Consider the following 24,886-nt stretch of genomic DNA (forward strand, 5'->3'; position numbering starts at 1 on the left):
TACATTTACATTTAGAGACCGACCGTAAACGCCGACAATCGTGCTACGATAAAGCAACGTGCGTGCCTATCGTGTATAGGCTGATACGTAAAAAAGAAAGCGTAAAAAAAAAAAGCGTAAAATATGGGTAAAAAAATGCTTAAAAAGCACTAGCTGGTTGATCGTGTGGCGGTGATTATTCGACGATTTTAATCTTTACCCCGATGGTCAGATGCGGCATGGTGTATCTAGAACCAGAAGGTTTAGGTCTCGATCCCCTCGTTAATTGCTGGTTAAAACGATTGCCCAAAGTAAGCGCTCTACGGATAAGCGAACGACCGATTGAAACTTACGTACGTCGTAGCTAGCACGTAACTGTATAATTACAGAATATGTCGGAATACGTGGACGAAATCGGCGAATTAACCAGGCAGTTTTTGTTTCCCGGGCTGAAAGTTCTACGTAACGATTTACGAGAAATCGTAAGCACCGTCGATTCCGGAATGGTACAGTCCTACATAAACTTGATGAACTTTCGGATCGGTCCGATGGCTGGACGAGACGGGAAACCTCCGCCGAGTGCCAATTTCCAACAACTTATCCGTAAGAACTGTTCCCTCGAAATAGTTTCAACCGTTTTTCTCTTTTTTCTAACTTTCCTTATTTCCAGCGTTTAATTTAACGTTAAAAGGGAAAATTGTGGACATCGCCGTCTACCGTCTACCGTCTACCGTCTACCGCTACACGCTACGATCGTTACCGACGTAACGAGAAACCCGATCGCTCGCAATCGCCTAAATAACGGAAACGCGGCATATTGTTTCTTTTTTTTTTTTTTTTTATTAGGCAGAGATGCATTTATCGCGTTATCGTTTCAACTAAGGAAACCAGAGATACGCTTCTACCTTCCGTACGTACGAAATCTTTGCCGAAATCAGCAATATCGGTTAATATCAGCAAGTTAATATCCATTTAAACGTTTAACCGTCGCGAAAAGTTTGTTCTATCGCGTATATAGGACTTTTCCTATTACGGTTGTCGATACAACCGGTTTAGATTATCGTGACTATCGAGGATACGACAAGGATCGATATCGAGCAACGAGCGACGTCATTTGCTCGCGTTACGTGTCTGATTTCGTTCGATTTTGCGGAAAGTAGCGGGACGAGATATTTTCATTTGTGCAATGTCTACGCCACCTATTAGATATTCCGTGAGAAAGCACGCGATAAGCCTGATAAATCTTTATAGCGAACGTTGGGGAAGTTGGCTGGCGTAGGATTGAGCGTACGAGCGTTACGAAATCGGTAACCTTGGAAGCTCTCGTGGCTAGGAAAGATAAATCACGAGAGAGGATAATTACCGCCAGGACGCGAACATGTAACGATGAAAGTAGATTAATCTCGCGATAACTAATCGCGTTTATCAGGTTTGTCGGGTTTGTCGAATTTATCGGGTTTTTCGGGTTTATCGGGCGAAAACCAGTCACGACATTCGAGATGACGATAGTATCGTTGCAGCCGGATTGCTGTCACCTTGGGCAGCTTTCGCCGCGGTCTGGAGTCTCGGAGCGACCAGCGACTATAACGGTCGTCTGATATTCGACGAGTGGACGAGAAAAGTGCAAAGGGACAATCGTCATCCTTTGCCGTTTCCCGACGATGGTTTGGTGTTCGATTACAGGTGTACATCTTGGTCGAACCGACCCCGTTCTTTTCCCTTTGCCTCGCTTCTTTCCCCGTTTCAATGGCGATTCTCCGCCCGTAGATTGCACGACGGAGGCTTCACCGATCCGATCGACGGCCAAGAACCGGTCGCGCCAAGGTGGTACAAATGGTTGGACGACGTGGCTGCGATCAACATCACGCCAGAGATGAAGTTTGCCGGTAAACAGCGAAACGTGGTAAAACAAAGATACTCTCGCTCCGTACGTAATTATTTCGTTACGATCGTGACAACAGACATGGAAATACCGACGATGGACAGCGTAAGAAGCGCGACTCTGATCGGCTATCTGTTGATCAACAACTCGAACCCACTGTGCGTCGGGCCAACCGGAAGCGGAAAGACACTGACCGTAACGGCGAAACTCTCGAGGAACATGCCGAAAAAGTTTATCTGCGACTTTATCACCTTCTCTGCCAGAACCAGCGCGAATCAAACTCAGGTATGGGATAGGTCGTATAAACGATACGGATAAACGATATAAAGGATACAAAGTACGAAGAAGAAAAATCGAAGAGATTCGTTAAATCGGGAAACTAAAGATGGTTTCGTGGTTGCGATAAAAAGGATTTGATCGACGAAAAACTGACGAAAAGGCGCAAAGACGTGTACGGGCCACCGTTGCTTCGACAGCAAGTCTTCTTCATCGACGATTTGAACATGCCCGCTCTCGACACGTACGGTGCTCAGCCTCCTATCGAATTGCTCCGACAATTCATGGACTTTCGAGGTAATTCGTAAACGTTCGAAACGCGATTTAACCGGTTTCCACGAGCGGTTTCGAGCGACGCGTTTACCGCGTTCTGTTCTGATAACCGCGAATCGAGCCGCAGCGATGAAAATATTTCAGGATGGTACGACCGGAAGGAGATCGGTTCGTTCAGCCGGATAGAGGATGTCAATTTCGTGGGTGCGATGGGACCGCCCGGTGGCGGTAGAAATCCAATAACCGACAGACTGTTGCGACACTTTCATTTCATTGCATTCCCGGAAATGGAAGACGACGCTAAGGTAATACTTAAAGGACGTTTTTCAGCCGGTTGACGAGCGAGGCGCGACGATTACGGTGACCGTCGCATAGACAGCCGGAAGTAATTAAGAAAGCGGACCAAAGCGTTGAAAGTTTCGATTTCGATCGCGTTAACGCGATTTCGATCGGACGAACAAAGATTCTATCGGAAATGGGAATTTTCCTGTCGTTGTTCGACCGTTCCAACCGTATGTTGGAACAAAAGCGACCGTAAAATCGATCTTTCGATACAGCCAGCCCCAAGCGCTAGATGCGTGAAACCCCTTAAACGCCGATGGCTGACTACCATGGGTAACTTCCAGCACAGCCGAGTCGCGTTCATTTTCCTCGACGTTTATCCGGTTTTATTCCATCGAGTCGTCGATCCACGCCCACAAGGAATAATCGTAGCTCGTGAAAGAGACAAAGTATCGCCGGTGCCTGCCTCTGTTTGTCCTCTCCCTCGTGCTCGCTGCAATTAGTCGTCGTAAGTCGCGCCACTGCCTGCCATAATTTATCTTGATCACCGATTTCGCTAGTAACGAGTGGCCATAACCGTCAAGCCCCCGTTCGAATCTGTTTCTTCCCCCGGCCTACGTTTTAAATCGGTTAGATCGGGCAAGGTCGACGCGGGCACGCGTTACCTTCCATTCGGGGAGTGTACTTATTCGTGTCGGGTATGCAACCGTTTTCGATAAAAATGTGAAAAATGTCCGAAAGCGTAGCTCGTGCGAGACGAAGGTAAGGAGAAACGACCAGCGATGTACGTAGGTGTCGCGTATTCTGTTGCCGATTCTTTTAAATTCTACGCGTTCCTCCTTATTCGCCACGTGGCAAATACGTATTACAAAATATCTCCAAAGTCCATCGTTCCAGAGATCCGTTCGTTGGACGTATCGAGGAAGGATCGTCGTCCAGAGGGACGAAAGTTGAAAAATCCGGAACAAGTTCGTTCGTTGTTTTAATCTTTTTCCTTCTATCGATCGTTTGTCGCCGCGAACGATTTGGATTTTAGGCAACCCGCCTATCTCGTCGTTTCCGACGAATAAACGCGCGAAAGTTTTTCAACCGAGCCACGATCTTGGTTCGACCAACGAATTTTAAAACGCGAGCAATAAGCAGACGTAGATTAACGAAAAAATGGTCCACGTTTTTACGCTAGAGACACATCTTTGGAACGATTCTAAAGGCCTGGCTGTCCGCGACGCCGCACTTTGCGCACATGTTGGACGCTTTTGTCAACTCGACGTTGGATTTATACACCGTTATATGCAAGCAGTTGCTGCCGACGCCTCACAAGTCTCATTACACCTATAACGTTCGCGATCTCGGCAAAGTGTTCCAAGGAATGCTCATGATGAATCCGGCAAAAATAGAGGTTCGTAAAGCCTCGACTTTTATCGCTTTCGCGTCGTTTATAAATTTAACGGATTATCGCAACGCGGAAAATACGGTTATATCGCGTGTGTTTCTTTGTACCGACGATACGAACGTTAACGACAGGGGTAGCTGTAACTGTACGAAACGTATCCGCGTAAGGTAACGGCGTTAACGATACGCTGGTCGATGCGATAACGTCGAAACGATTTTATGATGCAGCGTCGAGAAAAATTGCTGTTACTCTGGTACCACGAGAACGTACGAGTGTTCAGCGATCGTTTGGTGAACGACCAAGACCGAAGATGGTTCGACGACCTCTTACGAAATACGATGAGCAGAGAGTTTCGATGCGATCCCAGTGAAATCGTCGGCGATGTAACGTTATTTTTCGGTGACTTTGTTGGGACCAGCAAACAGTACGATGAAATAACCGATCGGAAGAAGGCAAGTGTTTGTTCGTATTAGATCGATAACGCGAATCGTCCACGACGTTCGTCGTTCGATAACGAATCCATTTGCAGCTCTATGCACTGCGTATAATGGTTTCGTCGATCGTTCGCGTCCATATACCAATTACCAGATAATTGGAATGCGTTGCGAGTTACCGATATCGCTCGTAGATGGAACACGTGTTGGAGGAATTCTTGGAAGATTACAATGCTTCGACAACGACACCCATGAAGCTGGTACTGTTCCAAGACGCTATGGATCATATCTGCAGGATTAATCGAATCCTACGACAGCCTAGAGGAAACGCTCTACTTTTGGGAATGGGTGGATCGGGTGACGTAGAGAACAATTTTTCTATATTTTTACTTCTTTCGTTTCTTCGCGCCAACCAATTTGCGTGCACGTTTAGCCGTCAAAGAGGAAACTCTTGGAACGATCGATAAAATAAACATCGAGAACTTGAAGAAGCTTTTTACACGTAATCCAGCTTTTTACCAGATTTCTTGGATTTTATTCATAGCTCGATCTTGATAAATCCTCGATCGACGAGGAACGCGCTTCTTCGTATCATCGGGATCGTTCTAAACGTAACATCGTTATCCTTGTTTAGGACGACAGAGCTTAACGAGACTAGCCTCGAACATGCAAGATTACGCTTGTTTTCAAATAGAGCTGAGCAGCGCTTACGCGTCGAGCGATTGGCGCGACGATATTAAAAATTCAATGATGAAGGCCGGCGTACAGAACCAATGTATCGTCTTTTTATTTTCCGACACACAGGTAGATTACGAAATCTCGATATCGATCGTTATCCGTGTCTATAAAATATCTATTTTATTCGATCTATCTTCTCGAGAATTTCGCTTTGTCGGTTTTCGATATTATCGATAATAATTGAAATTCATAGGACACGATGTGATACGCGCGTTCTTCGTATCGTCGATCGATCGAACTCGAAGAGCGACATTTCTGGTATATTCGAAGAACCGTAATAATTTCCAGGATATAGAGACGATATCGCGATAATCGTTGCTTCGTTCTTTCTATTTTTTATCTGTCCATTTTCTATTTGTTATCCGTTCGAATCGACGAGCTTCCCTCGCGATCGATCGTTATCCGTTCGGTAAATAGCAGGCGTGTTCGTAAAAGTATTTATTAATGGTAATCGTTCGCTTCTTCCTGTTTCGAGCCTGTGAAAGTTGTCGTTAGCAGGCGACATTTTTCTCTTCGAGTTTAGTTTTTAAGACGTTAAGCACAAGCATAAAGAAAGGAGAAAAGATTCGTTCGCTCCGTCGTTCAGATAAAAGACGATTCGATGCTGGAGGACTTGAACAGCGTGCTAAACAACGGTGACGTGCCAAATATTTACAAGGCGGATGAAATGGAAAAGATCTTTCATTCGATGCGTGGCCACGTGCAAGAAGCTGGCCTACAGATCAATAGAAGCAACCTGTTTTCCGTCTACGTGAAGACAGTGCGTAACAATCTACACGTGGTCGTTACCATGAGGTATAGTTTTCCTTTCTTTCTAACGAAACCGCGATTGTTTCGACGAATACGAATAAATATCGTAGGATCGTATAGCGGAGGGAAGCGGTGTGTATGGAACCGATTAGGCATGCGCGTACATGTATAAGAGATTGATCGGCGGAAAATCGGTATTCCAGCTTTTACACGAAAGTTTAGTTTGCAAATAAAATCGCTTCCCTCTACGTACTGGTGTATACGCGGAGAGAAAGAGGACGGACGAGAGACAGCCGGCTAGATCTCGTCGTCGATACGAACGGCAAATAAAACGAGTCGATATTCGGGCCTGGAATTTCACGTTTCCGCGTTTATACGCAATTTTCGCTGATTTATCGCGGTCTTAGGATCGGACACGTAAATCAAGCCAGAGAAAGGACGATTGGTAACGCGAAACGAAACATCGTTCGTCGGAGCTTCGTCGATCGATCGTTTCCTCGAAATTGACGAACGATCTCATCTCATTTTTCTCTCGTTCGTCGCTGTCACGAGGATCCCTCTTAAATCGCGTTTCCTATTTCCCTCGGACGTTTTACCGATTCTATCGGAATATTTATTCTTCCGTTGCCGTCCCTGAATCGTCTAAATTTCCACTTTCGCTTTATTTCGGTTTCCAAAGACTCGCTTAGAACCCTGTGCGCGTGGTTGTACGGTAAATTCGTACGGCGAATTTCTTTTCCCACCGACTCGAACGCACGACGAAGAATGCAAATTTCAATGGCTTTTTAAACTTTCAGCCCGATCGGTGAGACGTTTCGCGCGCGTATCAGACAGTTTCCAGCTTTGGTGAACTGCTGCACGATCGATTGGTTTTGCCCGTGGCCGGAAGCCGCGCTTCAGGTTCGTATCGTAATCGTACCCAATTCGCCGCGACGAGACTTTTCCGTCTTTTCTTTCGCCTCGGTCAACGATTTATACTTGTTCGCGTTCGTCTTTCAGAGCGTCGCTTTGCGATTCCTCTCCGAGATACAAGACGAATCTATTACCGAAGACGCGTTGAAGTCGATCGTAAGAATGTGCCAGTATATGCATTCGAGCGTGATCGATGCGAGCGATCTCTTTCTCGAGGTAAGTCGAGGGTAGGAAAGATCGAACAGAGGGGAAAACTAGAAAATTCTTCGTCGTTATATCGCTCGCGTTGCTCGTTGTCGCGTTACTACTTGCTCCGAATTATACTCCGCAACGATGTTCAAAGTTTCGACGTTAATCGATATAAGTTTAAAGCACGACTGAATCGAAAGTTGCTTGGAACAAGAGAATATCGGCGAAACGCGGCCTTTGATTCGATCATCGCGCGGTATCGTTGAAAGCAGCGATTTGCGTTTCGTACGCGAAACGTAGATGTAAAAGCCGCCAGCGAGCAAAAACGAGGTAATTTCTTTCTCAATGGTGAAGCAGAATAGTGGAACGGGCCAAGAAAAATTTCGTTCAAACGTCTTTAATTCGTAAATCTTTCGAACGAAACTAGGCGTATCGGGGACAAGTTGTTATTTCGTAAAACACGGCGCGACCGAGTCGACGATTAGTCGTTGGCGGAATAACGTATCTCGTTCGCTCGTATTATCCGACAACTGAAAAGAAAAATATGATATCGCGCAGGAACTGAACCGGTATAATTACGTTACGCCCACCTCATATCTGGAACTATTATCCGGCTACGGTGATCTCCTGACCAAGAAGAAAACGGAGATACAAACGGCGGCAGATCGTCTCGCTACCGGTTCGTATCAAAAATTTACAACATTTTTTCGTTTTTCAACTTTTTTTCAATTTTTTAAGAACGATTATATTTACTCTTGCCATTTGCCAAAAGGTCAATGGACATTTTAGTAGACCGAGGCTGACTGTACGCGTGGGTATACGTATGATCGAAAGCCACTCAACTTTTTCCGATCACCTTGTACCTTTTGTAGAGGATTATTCGCGCGAGAACCGCTAAAACTACCTACCTTACATGATAATACGGTGATCGATTTGCTGCGAAAAAAGCGAACGCGACACCGAAATTTCAAGAATCTTCCGCTTCGAGTCACCTACTTGGAATCGCTTTTTACGTTACCTGATACGAACAGACGTTGGCAGAATTTCTAATACGCGGAAGGTTTTTCCGAGTGCGGATCGCTTTCTCGATGTGTCTGCTTACCCGTTTAAATCAAGCTGTTTCTCCTTTAAACTTCGAACGAATGCTCCTCCGCTGGAAATTACATCGGACTTAACTCTTTATCAACGGCGTTAACGAGGGAAGAAGGCTTTCTTCTTCTAATTCGTGAAACGGCCGGTTAAAGTCGCGCCAAGCTTCGTATTTTTAAACGTACGACTCTCGATTGAAAATTATGATCTCGAAACCCGGATTCTCCGAAGGAGAGGAATCTTCGAAGGAAGCACGTTCGAAGAAACTGGTTAACGAGGTGCGATAAACCAACGGCATTACGAAAATATCTTTGCCCTTAATTATTAACAGGAAAATAAGGACGGAGCGAAAACGTCGAAGGAGGATGAAAGCGTAGCTTCCGCAAAGGGTCAAAGGTAAAAGACCCGTGGCTGTAATTTTGGAGGTGATGAATTAAACGAAACCCGTCCGACGAAAGCTCGTTATACGCGGCAACTTGGAGTTATCGATTTCTACTACGGGCGAGCCATAAATATCGGCCGCGGAACCAACGATACAAGCCTTAAAAGTCATCTGCTAAGAGTAAAACATTTTCGCCGAACGATCGGCTTCGATTAATCGTTTTCTTTTTTTTTTTTATTTTTTTTTTTTTTTTTCATTTTTAACGTTCGATTCGGTTTTTCGAAGCCTTTTCGACTTTTCCTTATCGTCGCAACTTTAAATCTATTCGTTGACGTTCTACTCCTTGTATTCCGTTTTATTTCTATTTCATCGTTGGAATGAAATCGAAGAAACAGACATTTTACGATTTTTCTATATTTTGACGAAACTGCGATAGCTTTCTCTCTCTCTCTCTCTGCCTCAAAGTTATACGCTTTACTTTTTCCCCACTACGGCGAATCTTTCGTAGATCAATCGCTTTGATGGAATTTCGTGCATGTTCACGCGGCTTCTTAAGCGTATCTTAAACGATTTTATTCGACCACGAGATATTCGTCGTTTCATCGTCGTGAATCATTGTCGCGAACGAAGCATCGTGGGTAAAATGAAATCGAATAATTGGTCGCTGCCTCGCCAATTACAGCCGAACCAATGCGATTTTATCTACGTATTACACGTGCTTTTCCGTTCGGCGCGTCGACATTTCCTCCCTTCTTTCTCTGTCGAGTTTGGCGCTGCGCTCGTGTCCATCCAATGTTTTCCGAATGAATTTCTCACCGAATCGTTGGCCAATTTAATTAGTATCTCTATCTGTGCGTAATACGATCAATTGGCCTTGCATTGGAAATTGCGTAATAGATTGGTCGTGACGCGCGAATATTTGGCGAGAGAGCCGATCCGCCTCTGATTTTAACGTGAAAACGATGGGAGAACGATCGGATAATTTCAAAGAAATTTTGAAAAGACGATGATTCGAGTTAACGTGAAAAATGCGATCGATATGTATCGTCACGCTAACCATGCTACATCAACGTTCGTAATCGTTTCCTTCCAAGCGGAGATATCTCGTTGCAAGTGGTAGCTGGCTAATCATTTTGCACAGGTCTGGAGAAACTGGCGAGCGCAGAAACGGAAGTAAAAAATATGCAGCAATTGCTGGCGGAGATGAAACCAAAGTTGGAAGAAGCGGCGAGAGCGACGGCTAGAATGATCGAAAAGATCACGGTCGACACCGTTAGTATCGGAGTGTCGAATTTTCCTCGAAAAATTTGAAAATCGATTCGTTAACGATATATAAGAACGTGCGATTCGATCGTCCGTTGTAGACGGAGGCAGAGAAGACGCGAGCGCGGGCGAAAGAGCAAGAGGCGATAGCGGCAAAGATGAAGGTGGAGAATCAGGCGATCAGAGACGAAGCGGAAGCCGATTTGAGTGAGTCGTTTGACAGCGAGTCGTGGAAACGGAAGACACGACGACATCGATCGTGGTTCGGGCGTGGTTCGTTTTCTCCAAAAAGGGAAGGAACAAAAATTTTCACCGTTTCTTCGACGATCGTTGCGTGCGCGTGCACGAGCCAGGGGTAGAATCGATAAAAGCATCTGCAACCGCGTGCAACCGTACCGTATGCCGCGAGCGATGGCACAACATCGGGCCGGTTTGTTCGTTACCGCTGTTCGATCGACGCTCCGTTTGTTTCAGGCGAAGCACGGCCGATGTTGATCGCTGCCGAGAAGAGCTTGAAGGCCCTGAACAGAAACGACATCACCGAGGTGAAGGCGATGAAAAGGCCTCCGGTCGGCGTGCTTCTCGTCATCGAAGCCATCTGTATTATAAACAACGTGAAACCGATCAAGGTTCGTAGGTGTTTGCGAAAGCGTGCGCGTTCCAGCAAATTTTCAAGCGAGAGAAAAAGTCAACTCGTACGCGTGCATGCACGTACTCGCAGTTGCGCCAGAGTTTGCGCGACGCGAACTTGACCATATACATACCTGAAACGTCACGAAGCGGATAAACGTTATTGGGGTAGATCGAATATCACGTACGATAGATGCGTCTAGAGGCTAGATTCCTGGCTCTCTTATCTTTGCCGCGGTCTCGATTTTTCTCAAATTTACCAACGCTGTCCTGCCTCCGACTACGGCGTATATATCGAAGAAATAGTTTGCAGCGTTTGTTTGAACGTTAGGTGCCGATGGGTGGAAAATTCGGGACAGAAGCGAAACTGGATTACTGGACACCTGGCAGCTTGATGCTCTCGGATCCAGGCCACTTTTTATACACCATGGAGAACTACGATAAAGAAAGTCTGACCGAAGAAATAATAAATAAGCTAAAGCCGTACATCGAAAATCCCAATTTTCAACCATCCAAGGTATGACTTAAACGATACTTATATACGAAAAGTGGTTTTCTTCAAACTCGTTGTTACTGGAAATCGCTAGGCCTTGCGTTACGCGCCGTAGTTACTTGAAACGAACTCTAGCGTTCTAGCGACGAACGCCAATTTTTTCCGCATTACGTGCGTAGGTATACATACGTACTTTCAGCGTACGAACGAGATTCTCTAAGAATTTTCAAAGGAGCGAAAAATATTCCGTCGAATGAAAACGAAAGGAAATTTTCGAGACAAAGTAGGATTTAAATTAGCTTTCATTTTCGCTGGCATTTCCTTTCCGAGATTGTTCGGTTCGTGAGAAGGTAGTTTTCTCGCGTGTTTCAGAGTCAGAGACGACGAAGCGAGTAGTAATTTATGGTATACAGCGATACGGTATAAAGCGAGAATCGAGTAAAGCGGTCGAGAGATAAAGAGGAAAGCGAGATCGTGCTGTTTCAGATCGAATACGTGTCAAAGGCGTGTCACTCGTTGTGCCTGTGGGTGCACGCAATGTACAACTACTATTTCGTAAATCTGAAAGTAAAACCAAAGATGGAAGCATTGGCGAAAGCCGAGCTGGCTCTCGCGGAGACCGAACAGACGCTGAATATGGCGATACAAAGACTGAGGGAGGTGGAGGAAGGTGTGGAGCAACTACGAAAGCTTCTGCGAGAAGAAGAGGAGAGGAAAGCGGAACTGGAGCGGGAAAAGCAGCTTTGCGAAGATAGGATGGGAAGAGCTGTCAGGTTGATCGACGGTCTGGCCGGGGAACAGATACGTTGGACCACCACGGTGCTCGAACTAAATACGTCGTTGAAAAACGCCGTCGGCGATATCCTCCTAGCTTCCGGTACGAACGCTTTTTTCTCTTTCTCTTTCCTCCTTTATTTTCTCTTTCTTTCCGCCTTTTTTTCCTTTCTTTCGTTCGTTCGCTCGCAAGCCGAGCCCGGAGGGTTCGTCCCTTTTCCGAAAAACGAGAAATTTGTATTTTTCGTCGATCGACGTTGCACCGTGCGCTTCGACGTTTTTAATCGTAATTACAGGTGCGATAGCCTATTTGACACCTTTTACGGACGCGTACCGACAGACGCTGTTATCGTCGTGGAAAAAGGTTCTCGGCGAAGGGGTTCCGCACACGCCGGGCAGCGACCCCGTATCCACTTTGGGCGATCAAGTGGAGATAAGAAGATGGCAAATCGAGGGATTACCCAGAGATACGCTATCCGTGGAAAACGCCGTGCTGGCGATGCACTCGAATCGCTGGCCGCTGTTTATCGACCCGCAAGCGCAAGCGAATAAATGGATACGTTCGATGGTGAGCAAGCGATATCGTATTTATCGCGGTATCGTCGTATCGAACATGGTAGACGATAGAATTAAAGCAACTACGCTTTACGGGCAAATAGTACAAAGGCAACGGGATATCGGTGGCAAGAATGAAGGACAAAGAGCTGCTTCGCGTGGTCGAGTCCTGCGTGCGATTTGGAAGAGCCTGCCTGGTGGAAAACGTCGGCCAAGAGCTGGAGGCAGGATTAGACCCGATTCTCTTGAGATCGTTGTTCGAGCATGGCGGTCAATGGTGCGTCAAAGTTGGCGAGAATATCGTTCCCTACAATCCGGATTTCCGGCTCTTCCTCACCACCAGACTCTCGAGCCCGCGTTACACGCCCGAAGTATGCGTGAAAATACTGCTGGTCAACTTTGCTCTCACCGCCACGTAAGCCGCACCGAATATTTCGCGAACAACGCGATCCTTTCTAGGAAATAGCGAACGATCGATATTCGAGATGTTCGCGAGATTAAAATGGAAAAATATCGACTGTAAAAGTGGTCTGGAGGATCAGATGCTGTCGTTGGTTGCCATCCAAGAACGACCGGACCTCGAGCAAGCGAGAAACGTTCTCATCGAATCGAACGCCGAAATGAGAAAAGAGCTACAGCAGATAGAAGACAGGATCCTATATCGATTGTCGGTGTCCGAGGGTTCCGCCGTCGACGACATGGATCTTATTCTCACGTTGGAGGCGTCCAAAATTAAGAGCGAGCAGATCAAGGTTCGCCTCGACCTTAAATCTTGCAAATATTTTAAAAATCTCAGTAACGCGACTTTCCCTCCCTCCCACCCTCCCGTCCTTCTTACCACGCTGCTAGAAAACCACGCAAAAACGATTGGAAGCAGGTGGAGAGCAGGGAGATCGGTAAACGATAAACGGTAATAAGAGTAACGCGCGTAGGTAAAGATGAAAGAAGCGGAGATCACCCAGGTGGACATCGACACGACCAGATCGCTGTATATACCAGTCGCGGTTCGTGCCCGTATCCTCTTCTTTTGTCTCTCCGATCTGCAATTCATCGACACGATGTATCAGTACTCGCTCGAATGGTTCGTCGACATCTTCAACAATAGCATACTGGCGACGGAAAAGAGCGGTTAGCGAACAATTTCGATAAATACGATGCGATTCGATTATCGACCAATAAATACACGCGGCTAGCGATATTCGAATTTTGTTTGAAAAAGCTGATGGAAAGCAACTGGATTCTACAGACGCTATCTAACGATGGTAATTTTCAGGCGATATCCAAGTACGAGTGGCAAATATCAACCGGAAATTCATGTTGTCGCTGTTCTCGAACGTGTGCCGCAGTCTGTTCGAAAAACACAAGCTTCATTTCGCGTTCCTCGTTTGCGCTAGGATTCGTATGAACGACAATTCGATCGACGCGATCGAATGGAGGCATCTTTTGTCGGCAGCCGAACCGATGCGAGTAAGAACGCGTCGCTCGAATCGCCCCGTTTCGAATTTATCCGCAATTAGCAATTTGTTGCCGCCTCGAAACGTTTCCCAACCTTCTTAACAATTATTATTTCATCGATTTATCCAAAGTTCCTTTTTCACGATCGGCCGTTTCGATTTTATTTCGTACGCGATCGTCCCTTTCTTTTATTCGATCCAATAACCATAGCGAATATAGACGTATTATCCGTGGCAGTGAAACGTGAAACCCATATACGCGTACGTACTTTAGCTTTCGAAAAACCTGTGGTTCGTGCCTTGAAACCTATAAACTTACGAAAGGATGCGTAACACGTAACTAATTTTCTTGCTTCTTGTTCTTTAATTTTCGGATTCGGTATCACCGTTCTATCCGAATATCCGTGTATCGTGGATGCCGGTCGAATCAAAAATCAAAATTTTATAACGCAAAACAACTACCGTAACTGCACGCGGCAACGACGTATGCGAAATAAACTCGGCATATTCTATTTTATATTGGAAAATTTCTTTTCTCGTAGGAAGATGAAAACCCGGCGCCAGAATGGATTACACCACGTTGCTGGAAGGAGATTCAGGCGCTCGAGAATCTGCCAAGCTTTCACGGATTCGTCGAATTCTTCAAACAGTCGGTGACTCGATTCAAAACGGTGTTCGACGCTCAGGAGGCGCATCTGTGAGTAGCTCTCTCTCTCTCTCTCTTTTACTCTATTTATCAGAACAGTTTTTGAGGTTTACCAGTTTATCGCGAGATAGAAAGGAACGCGTAGAAACAACGCATAGAAGAAATGCGCCATTTGCCAAACAACCGTCGAGCAAAGGCCAAAAGGTTTAGCTATTCGCGTGGTTCGTGACAAGTCTAGCCGTATTTCGGTTTACGATCAAAGGAGAATCGGAGAATTTTGTCGATGCTATTACCATTTTTTTCGATCCTATCGATTAATAGCCATTCTAAAAGAAAATCGCTAGAGCAAACGTTTCACAGTTTCGAATAATATCTTGCTTGCTGATCGTATGAAAACGGAGAAAGTTATTATCGCTGAATCGAGGATAATTTGAAACAGAGGAGACGCGGGATCGTGGGAGTAGGCGGCTCGCGTGAGTTACGAGAGAAAGGAGACCGACGATGACGAACGACCGAAACGAACGACGATTAATCTTCGCTCGACACAGACGGACGAATATCGCGTATATGAAAATATACGAGTACATTTTAGAGAACGTGAATTTGCTGGACTGCGAATTTCCTAGGATTTTTGCGCGATCCTAAATCCTGACACGTGGAAGCAATTTTCCGAGATTTAAAGTATCGCTTTAATCGATTTCCCGTGCAGAGCCGCGTATCCAGAACCATGGCGATCCAAACTGAACGACTTTCAGAAGATGTTGCTGCTCAAGTGTCTTCGACCCGACAAAGTGACCAACGCGATGCAACTGTACCTGGCCAAATATTTAGGCCACGAATTCGTCGAGCCTCAAACTACCGAACTGTCTGCCATTTACCACGAATCTTCGCCGACTACGCCCATTGTCTTCGTTCTGTCCACCGGCACGGATCCCGCGGCTGAACTCTACAAATTCGCGGACAAATTAAAGATGAGCACGAAATTGCACGCTATCTCGCTTGGACAGGGACAAGGTCCCAGAGCCGAAGCCATGTTAAAGTTATCGGCGGAACAAGGTTACTGGTGCTTCTTTCAGGTATCACTTTCTTTCTTTTTTCGTTTTCCAAAAAGAAAGATTATAGCTCGTTCTACGAGTAAGAGTAGGCGAACGAGTTGTTCTAACGCGTAGGTTTCAGGAAAGTACGAGTTTTCGTCCCAAAATACGTCTTCTAAAATTGAAAATTCTATATATCGCGTTTCGAACTATATCGGCGGAAATGTCTCGTTTTAATTTTTTACGCGTAATTCGCGTATAACGTAGATAAAAAATACGTTGTTTTTGTAGCGTGCAATTGCGATTAAACTGCTCGTATTATCGTAATTTACATTCGTTTAATAGAGTTTATCTACGTGTATCGTGTTACGTAAATCGATGAAACGAATGTTCGAAATAATGAAATCGCGTAATTCGTATCACAAAAAAACGCGTAACACGAGATAAATATCGGGCGGAGAGAAACTACTAAATCGAATCGTGTTTATGTATTCGATCACGGTGAAAGTTGAAATTTTAAAGTTTCGATAAGTTGGACCGAGAAATATCGCGATCGTCGATCGAACGGATATATCGCTGTTTAAAGAAACAGGACGACACCCTTGGAGAACGATAACAGACGGGGGGTAGAGAAAAGAGGCTACGCGATAGCCTGTTTATCTTCGGGATATGCTTATACGTACGTGAAAAAGAGGAGGAAGCAAGACGCGGATAAGCGGATAAAGACGCAGAGGGACGCGTTTCGATCAACGTAACGAAACGTATCGTGGAGATATTTTTCGAGTCGGAGATTATTCGCAGGATATTCGTTAAATAGCCGTAATCTTAATTTTTTCCCACAAATTTACCATCGACTATTAGTCGGATAGATGGTAAACGAAAGATAATTTTCGCTGGATGTTCGCTGGATCGCGACAGAGAAAAGGAAACGATAACGGGAGAAAGAGATCAAATGTCGGCGATAGCCGCTTCTTCTCTTGGTTATTCCAGACAGTTGGAATCCATCGAAATCCTTGTACTCCTTGATACTCACCAGCGTATAGAATCTTTTTCGCGTGCGATTAGATAATTAACGAGACGATGAAATAAATATTCGAAAGATCGAGGATACGTTTTTGCAGAATTGTCATCTAGCCCCGAGTTGGATGCCGGAGTTAGATTCGCTGGTCGAGCGTCTATCACGGACGAAAAACCATCGTGATTTTCGCTTGTGGCTAACCTCCGCACCTTCGCCAGACTTTCCCGTCAGCATTCTTCAGAACAGCGGTAAAATGACGGTCGAACCACCCCGGGGAATAAAGGTAAACGAAATCGTAGTATTTTAAATTCAAAACCTTACTTACCACCTTCCTCTTTTTTCTTATTCTCTTCGAAGAGTATCCTTTCTAATCATTTACTTAGAATTCTACTAAACCCGTGGAAAATATTCTCGAGACGACGGAAGAGAAAAATAGCTCGCTCGTTCGCTTTCAGGCAAACATGTTTCGCGTGTACTTGACGCAAGTGACGGAGATGCAAACGTTCATCGACTCTGCTCATGCGAGAGTTTGCCACTTCAAATGGTTGGTATTTTCCTTGTGTCTGTTTCACTCGGTACTACTGGAACGAAGAAAGTTCGGTTCCTTGGGATTCAATATACCGTACGAGTTCACCGACGGTGATTTAAGGATATGTATATCGCAGTTGCACATGTTTCTCTTGGAATACGACACCGTTCCGTTCAAGGTAATAAAAGCTCGATCATATTACGTCGACACGCGTAGTTGCACGGCTTGATTTCTCGTCGTTTCGCGTCGTTCGAACAGGTGCTGGTATACACAGCTGGTCACATCAACTATGGCGGCCGAATTACGGACGACTGGGATCGTCGATGCGTGCTAACCATTCTGCGAGATTTTTACAGACAAGAGATTCTATCGTCGTCGTATCGATTCGACGAAGAAGGGCGTTACGTTCAAGTGTGTATCGTCGTCGTAGCGTGATTTTACGACGCGAACAAACCAAAAATTATCCATCCGATATCGATACCCTTAAGAAAGGTTAAAAAAATTAAAATCGTTAAAAACGTTAGAGCCGTTGGCCGTATAAAGAGGATGTACGAAAGGTATCGGAAACGGTATCGGCGGTAGTAGCAGTACGATAGACGTTGTCCGTTGTTTCATTTAAGATCCACTCGCATCTCTGTGACAAATCGCGAACAAGGAAATATTTTTCACGCGTTCTAGCTACCAGACGCGGCCACGTTCCACGATTATATCGAGTACATAAAAACCTTCCCTCTCAACGACGACCCATCCATGTTCGGAATGCATCCAAACGCGGATATTAGCTTCGCGCAAGCGGAAACGTACGCCTGTCTGAACACGTTACTCGCGCTTCAGCCGCGACAAGTCGGAACCGCGGCTGCCAGTGTCGAAGAGGTGACCAATCGATTGGCCCAAGATATGCTGTCGACGATACCACGAACCTTCGATTTGGCCGTTATGCAGCAAAAGTATTTCGTCGAAATGTTCTTTTACGCGCATACATACACCCATTTTCCATGCTCGCGATTATCAAAGACTCGGATAACCGACATTCCCTACGTTTCAAACGTACGCGTGCAACGCGATGCTTCGTGGCTTTACGCCTCGCTACTACTACTTACGTCTTTCGTTTATTTACGCCAAGCGAATACACGATAACGGAAATATATCTCAGGTATCCGGTATTGTACGAAGAGTCCTTTAACACTGTACTGCTTCAAGAAGCTATACGCTACAACGGTTTGCTGGATGTGGTAAAAACGACACTGGTGGATCTGTTGAAAGCTTTAAAAGGATTGGTTGTCATGTCTGAATACTTGGAAATTGTGTCCAACAGCCTGTACACTAACAGAATTCCACAAGTTTGGCAAGACAAGGGTTATCCTTCGTTAAAACCTCTCGGTAACGCTTTCACTGTCGCTTATCTAAATTTAACCGTTCGATTTGTTGTCCGAACAGACCTTCCAATTTTTCTTTGAATAATCGAGTTCGACGGAAACGCAGGTGCTTGGTTCCTGGATTTGAAAGAACGAATCCAATTTTTAAGGTCTTGGGAAAACAGAGGGATACCAGCAGCCTTTTGGATTTCCGGTTTCTACTTTCCGCAAGCATTTTTAACAGGCACTTTGCAGAATTTCGCACGCAAATACGTCGTATCCATCGACGCGATTGATTTCAGTTTCCAGGTAGCGAATTGATCGGACCATCAATTTCGTACGATATTATTCTTGTTACATCGCCAATGCGAAATGCGAATTTTACACATACTACCATATACTATGGACAAAGATTCGTCAAAACGAATAAACGATAAATCGAATTACCTTTAACGTTGTAGGTATTAAAATCGATACCAGAGCACAGACCGCCAAATGGTTGTGTTATTTATGGCCTGTTTCTTGAAGGATGTCGATGGGATGGAAACTATTTAAACGAATCTTTACCTAAGGAACTGTATACTAGTAAATATGATACGATATTCGAAGAAACATTATAAACGTCATATTCTTTTCGATAGCTTCGGCGTATTCGATCAATTTTTTCAATATGCTTTCGGTATACATATTCTCTGTCTGTTGCGCTACGATATATACCTATTTAAAATATACCTATTTACCATTTACTATCTTATAAATACTTATAAATGCATACATCTATACATCTATTTTTTACTACATTATATGCTATAACCTCTACTAAAACTCTCTTTCTCTCTCTATGTAATAATAACAATTCTCTTTCCAAGTGATTTCATGAATATCTTTTCGCAGACATGCCTCCGATTCTACTTTTGCCCGAAGTAGATCACAAGCAGCCCGAAGGAATCTACGTTTGTCCCGTGTACAAAACTATCAACCGAGCAGGAACATTGAGCACTACCGGTCATTCGACAAATTTTGTATTGCCGATGGAAATTCCTAGTCAAAAACCGCAAGCTCATTGGATCAAGAGAGGCGTAGCTCTGATTTGTGCATTGGATTATTAACCATATCTATTTTAATGTCCTTTGTTTCACTTGTAATCTCCATGTAATTGCTCTACATCACGTTTATTTAACAATATTATTCGTATTATTCTTTGTGCGAGTAAAACAAATACTTGGTATAAAATTACGATAAAACGACAGAACAAGGGTATTGTTGTTGTTGTTGTTGTTGTTGTTATTATTATTATTATTATTAACGAGAACGGGCAACGAGTCTAACGATTGTTATCGTTCCGTTCTAATCGTTTTATGTATCTCTCTCGTATAATTTTCGATCCTTCCTTTTTGATCTTCTATATTCCTCGTTAGCCCATTTCATGATCACAACCGTCGATAGAAATGCTGCGACAAAATAAGTGTTAATTAGTTTTTCATTTCTCAACGATAAAATAGTAATATACCTAATCGTATTATAACATTGTTAAGAAAATTTCATTATTCTTTTATACACAATTTCGAGAATGCGTTATTTTACCTGGCGCCATCGGCATTAAAGCATGCATCGATCGTCTCAAGAAATTCGGTAAGCCATGAGAAATGGATTTTGCCCAAAATCTTTGATGCGTTGCGCACAAGGTATAATACACAATTTTTCTTACTCGTACCGGTAATTCTCCAAATTGTAAAACCATGTTATATATTGATCTTTTGAGTTTTCGACGGAAATAACGTGTACGCGACCCAACATACAGATTGATATAAAATTTTCCAAGCGAAAGACAAAAGCATTCCGACTTTTAATATTACCTCCAAACACGTATAAATGTATGATGTTTCGAGCATTTATAGGTAACTATAAAAATAAACAACCAGATAAAGTAAACAACCATACGGATATTTACACGACTTTCTTAGATGTTTTTGATTAAATCAAAATTTATTTCCTTTCCTATTCCCATTCACAAATATATTTATTTCGCCAAAAGGAAAAAGAGAAATATATATATATATATATAATACTACACATATATAATATATATGATACAATATAACACTATAAATATAAATAAAATATGCTAGAAACGACAAACATCAAAAAGTATGCGGAAGTCATGGCGTAAGACACTTGCAAGTATTTTAGAAATACATTTCCTAAATTTAGAGACAAGTATTATCTGCAGGCATATGTTCTAAGATTTTCTGTGGAATAACAAATTTATCTGGATTTTGTTCCAATAAGCATCCTAGAAGCCGTGGTACCGACAATACAGTGCCAGATATCACGGAAGGGAAGGATGGCCTATCTACCGACCGATACATAATCTGTAATCTTTTACTAAAATATTCACCGTACACGGATATATGACCAACTTCGATGTATTGTCTCGAGAAGGGAGACCACAGTTCGAAAGATACGCGCATTGATTCCCAAGGCCGCAATTCTGAAGATGACCTCAGCACAATTTGATAATGATCGCACACGTTATCGTACAACTTGCATACAGTGTTTAACAATCTTTCAAATTGCGTATGATACTCTTTACTTTTCCCATCTTTTACCAATATAAATGCAAGTGCGGCTGAAGCTTGACAAACAGTGAACAAGCCAATTGGGGTAGAACCTGCTCGAAAAGGGGTGTATTGCCTTCCAGTGGAAAAATATGCTACTGGAAAATGACGTGGATCTATTAACTGCTTTGCGTGCATTGCCAAAAATGAAAATAAACTTGCACCTCCAACAAGGTGCATACGATTCGGCGAATCTTTGTCTACTTCGCTATAATTGTCTATTATAAAAGCATCCGCAGGATCTTCGTGATTTAAACCAGAGCCGTCTATTATCAAGCTACGACTAAAATCTGCGCCCGCTACTCTGATCATATTATCCGCGCCAAGTATTTTTCCAGCGTAGCTTAATATACCAAGTTCAAAAAGAGCTGCGTCGTTACATAAATAGTACTGCATCGGATTTCTATACTCCAACAAACCGAGATGTCTTCCAATTTCGATGTGATTCTTCTTATCCGGGTGTGGACGTTCATTTAAAGAATTAACGCGTTTTAATACGATAGGACCCTGGACCGGTGTCTTTCCGTCTAATTCATTTGGTAATTCAAACATTTTTTGCAAAATACTTTCCTTTAAAGTCTCTAAGGCATCTTTAATCATTCTCAAGTCGTGCTTTACTGCTGATACTTGCAATTTTAATTTTGTAAATTCCGCTTGTTCCTCTGCGGTTAAACTTTCTTTTTTTTCAAAAAAAGGAACTAGTTTGTTCGATATCTCTTGGCTTCTCTGTTCTAATTTAGATTTATTCGTGTGCACACAACTGTAAAAGTCCCACATACTTTTAACATCCTTGGCGTTCAAATTTAATTTCCGCGCTGCCAAATCTTGCTGTAACTTTTCGGTATCTGTTAATCTTTTATCAAAATCTATATACGGTTGTATAAATGAATAATATTCTTTGCCATTAATGTTTGAAATAAATAATGTAGAAGCATATCGTCTTTTAGAAATCCATAGCACATCGACAAATTTCAAAGTATTATGCGTTACGTATTTACAAATCATACATTTCTCTATGAAACGTGCTACGTGATTTGCCATTCTAACTATTTATAAACTTTTACGACTTTCCGATAACTTTTATGATTGTTATACGCTTTTATAAGTTTCTCGAAAACGAATTTCGTTTATTAAAAAAATTAATTTCTATGCATCCACTTTTGCTATTTTAATTTTTGGCGGAATGTCCGACTGAACGTCCATTTTGCAACTGTCACGACTTATCGTCTCAATTTTTCTCTTTTGTGGAGCGATATAACTTCCTTTGCCAGCTGCCCTTTCCGATTCCTCGATGGAATACGGTTCCAGCTCAAGAGCTTTCAGTCTTCGTTTATGAACTTTCGTCGTAAAATGATCGTTCAAGGCGATATCATTTATAAAGTATCTCCTACAGATGAAAATGAATTCGTTAGTACATTTCAACGTTCATAATACAAAAGTAGAGAGACATCACCATATACAAAATAACCATTTAAATGTAAAAATAATACATACGTACGCACAAAGGTTACAAAATAACAGAGTACATGTATCGAAAGGTTATATTACTTAAAATGATATATCACGTTACGTTATACACTCACGCGCAATGAATACAGTAGTATTGGCCTGCCCCGGGTTTATCCAAGTCTACTTTCTGATTTAATAGTCTTTCTACATTTTTGTCACTCAAATCTTCATCGATCTAAAATAAAGAATATCGTGTAACAATTGCCGTTCGTACATACGTACCCACGTGGCGTATCATAAAGGTTAGGTTAGATTTTTGAAATTAAGTTATCATACCTCGTCCAAATCTTTCGTTCTTCTTTTAGTTCGCCAACCTTTTTTTAAATGTGTGTCCCCCCTGTGATATTTTTTACGTTTATAAGTCATTCCCAATGAAAGATTAATCTACACGATGAAATTAAATCCCACTGCCTATCACGTTCACACCTACAAAACGGTATTACACAAACAAGGAGTACATATGTTTCGACAAAATGTGTGCAAATCGCTATGTCCAAAGGAATGCCTTCTATCCTCGTTTTATTGAGATAAACGGTAAATAATAGTTATATATTAAATTCAATAATTCATGCAGTTGTAACAATTCAGTGTCAATTTATAACCTGTTCGGAAAAAAATGCGAAGAAATAAGGTAAAGTGTGTGGTTAAAGTTTGATTTACGGTTCGTTCTCATCGAAACGAGCGTCAATCTTATAAAATCTTTAATTTTACACGATCGTTTACACATTCGTTTAAAACATTCGCCAATGTATGAAGTGTATAAAATCAATGTGCACAAATTGATTATGTATATAATAGAATTTATAGTAGTTTCACGACTGCTGGAGACTTTTTAGCGTTGCTATTGGTCAAACGTCACGGTGGCTTCGCCTTTATGAGAATTCGTAAAAAGGTTATAATGGTGTGATAGAGTTTACAGTGGTAAGTATCGTGAATGGTATTAAAATTGGTCGGTATTCTTCTGCGATTGTAATTCTTTCGAACACTTCTCTGAAAACCAGCGAAATTGAGAGCAGATACATTTTTGTGAAATGGACTTGAAACATACAATATATCGACGAAGGTGATATTAGAAAGGGCAAATTTACAAATTGCCTCGAGAAAGTACGGATGATAAGGAAATGTTTAATATCGAGCGTTTAACGTAAAAATACAATGGAGATGAGAGTTAATTGAAGAAGAAGAGACTAGGATTAAAAAGAAAGAACATTCGTAAATGGGCATGCGCAGTAATTTGCTTTGAAACTGATGGTAGTGCTGTGGAAGAACCGTCAGATGTCGGTATAATATGTTAGAGTAGGTCGCGCCTCTATCGGCGAAGCGTCGCATCAATTCAAACGGTGCGCCAGTGACTTGAGGGGGGTCCACACCATTTTGAAAGTAAAAATACTGCGCGACCCGGGATTTTGTTTGTGCGGTTCGGCGAGGGTAAAAAAGCGGCGAGGGCTAGGCTGTGTGGTATGGTCGGGGCAACGCGGTGTCGCGCGTAAAATGACGTAGAATGTGCGAGGGTGTGCCGCGTGCGGTACGAGGTGTGTTAGCGGAAACGGTGTCGCGGTGTGTAGGGTCGGCGCTGACCGTAGCTATCGTAGCGTACGGGAAATTGGCTGTGGCTTCGCCAATGGATGCCAGGCAGGAGGAGACGCCATTTTGATATACGGGCGCACGTCAAGCGTTCGCTCGTAGGGAAACGCGGTCTCGAGTCGGTCTGCCGCTTCGCGTAGGACCGCGCAGGTGAATTCTGTGGTTCGTTCGGTTGAAGAGTATCGTTGGTACGAGTGCGTGGCGCAACGTATCCGAACGGTATCGTTGACAAGTGACAGGTGAATCGATCGGGCCGCGAGGAAAGTCGCGTTGCGGCCCCGTGCCCGTAACACGGTTCGCTCGGTTGATTGGTAGTGACTACTGTGTGTGGAACTACGTGTACATTCGGATTTTTCCCCACGCGGCCGAGAGTCGAGTGTGCACAGCGAGGGACAACGTAGCTAGTGTATATTGGTGCGCGGGGATCCGGGGTGGCGGTGTACGCGGCAGGGAAAAGCCGCTGCTGTCTCGCTGGTTTCGCGCGCGCGAGAGAGGCCACCGGCCGACACTTTGGGCCAGGACAAGACGACCCGATGTCGGGAGCGGGTCGCGACCCCGTGTCGACCCGTGGTCGTCCTCGTCCTCGCGTATCCATCTCTTTCATAGCACCAGGACACACCTGGCGTAAATGTGCTCTCATGAGCGCCCATGTGCACCTCTCTTTCTGCCTGCTGCCCTTACGTGCCCTGTAAATCCAGAGCACACCCCGATTAGCACGCCCACGCACTCTATCACTCGCTAATATGGCCAAGATCCTCAACAAGGACCCCGTCACCTACGAGAGGGAGAGGGACAACTTCCTTAAGGACCTCCGTCATTTCCATGAGACTAGAGGGTAAGCTGAT

The 24,886-nt window shown here is 43.7% G+C and overlaps 5 protein-coding genes across 8 annotated transcripts in view; 3 read left to right on the top strand and 2 right to left on the bottom strand.

The window, feature by feature from the left end:
• Nucleotides 1-203: 203 nt before the first annotated feature.
• Nucleotides 204-2,243, top strand: LOC126915371 (dynein axonemal heavy chain 1-like). The gene is made up of 3 exons (XM_050719974.1): nt 204-290; nt 1,376-1,662; nt 1,747-2,243. The coding sequence occupies exons 1-3, from the start codon at nt 204-206 to the stop codon at nt 2,177-2,179; spliced, it is 807 nt and encodes a 268-aa protein (XP_050575931.1). The 3' UTR covers nt 2,180-2,243.
• A 5,616-nt stretch (nt 2,244-7,859) lies between these two features.
• On the top strand, nt 7,860-19,977 carry LOC126915070 (dynein axonemal heavy chain 1-like). The gene is made up of 15 exons (XM_050719421.1): nt 7,860-9,851; nt 9,944-10,049; nt 10,317-10,471; nt 10,804-10,989; nt 11,452-11,842; nt 12,036-12,307; nt 14,291-14,445; nt 15,104-15,470; nt 16,550-16,729; nt 16,902-17,153; nt 17,234-17,386; nt 18,129-18,355; nt 18,458-18,639; nt 18,792-18,915; nt 19,225-19,977. Exons 1-12 carry the CDS (start codon nt 9,762-9,764, stop codon nt 18,156-18,158), a joined length of 2,337 nt encoding a protein of 778 aa, XP_050575378.1. The 5' UTR covers nt 7,860-9,761; the 3' UTR covers nt 18,159-18,355; nt 18,458-18,639; nt 18,792-18,915; nt 19,225-19,977.
• A 399-nt stretch (nt 19,978-20,376) lies between these two features.
• LOC126915131 (serine--tRNA ligase-like) lies at nt 20,377-21,998 on the bottom strand (the record flags this gene model as incomplete). The annotated part of the gene is made up of 1 exon (XM_050719565.1): nt 20,377-21,998. A coding segment is annotated over one exon (1,461 nt), but the record flags the coding sequence as incomplete, so codon positions are not given.
• Nucleotides 21,999-22,045: 47 nt separating this feature from the next.
• LOC126915153 (zinc finger protein 593 homolog) lies at nt 22,046-22,882 on the bottom strand. Its single transcript, XM_050719592.1, has 3 exons — nt 22,734-22,882; nt 22,532-22,632; nt 22,046-22,335 (listed from the first exon to the last, which is right to left on the bottom strand). Exons 1-3 carry the CDS (start codon nt 22,821-22,823, stop codon nt 22,095-22,097), a joined length of 432 nt encoding a protein of 143 aa, XP_050575549.1. The 5' UTR covers nt 22,824-22,882; the 3' UTR covers nt 22,046-22,094.
• A 962-nt stretch (nt 22,883-23,844) lies between these two features.
• The window catches only part of LOC126915053 (AT-rich interactive domain-containing protein 2), a 56,895-nt gene continuing 55,853 nt past the window's right edge, over nt 23,845-24,886 (top strand). For all 4 annotated transcript variants that reach the window (XR_007710007.1, XM_050719366.1, XM_050719367.1 and 1 more), the window contains exon 1: nt 23,845-24,876. Coding sequence is in view for 3 of the 4 variants with exons in the window: in XM_050719366.1 (XP_050575323.1) it covers nt 24,785-24,876 (92 nt within the window). In the remaining variant the exon portion in view is untranslated. The remainder of the gene's footprint in view (nt 24,877-24,886) is intronic.

Source organism: Bombus affinis, chromosome 4 (assembly GCF_024516045.1).
Source record: "Bombus affinis isolate iyBomAffi1 chromosome 4, iyBomAffi1.2, whole genome shotgun sequence".
Classification (NCBI taxonomy): domain Eukaryota; kingdom Metazoa; phylum Arthropoda; class Insecta; order Hymenoptera; family Apidae; genus Bombus; species Bombus affinis.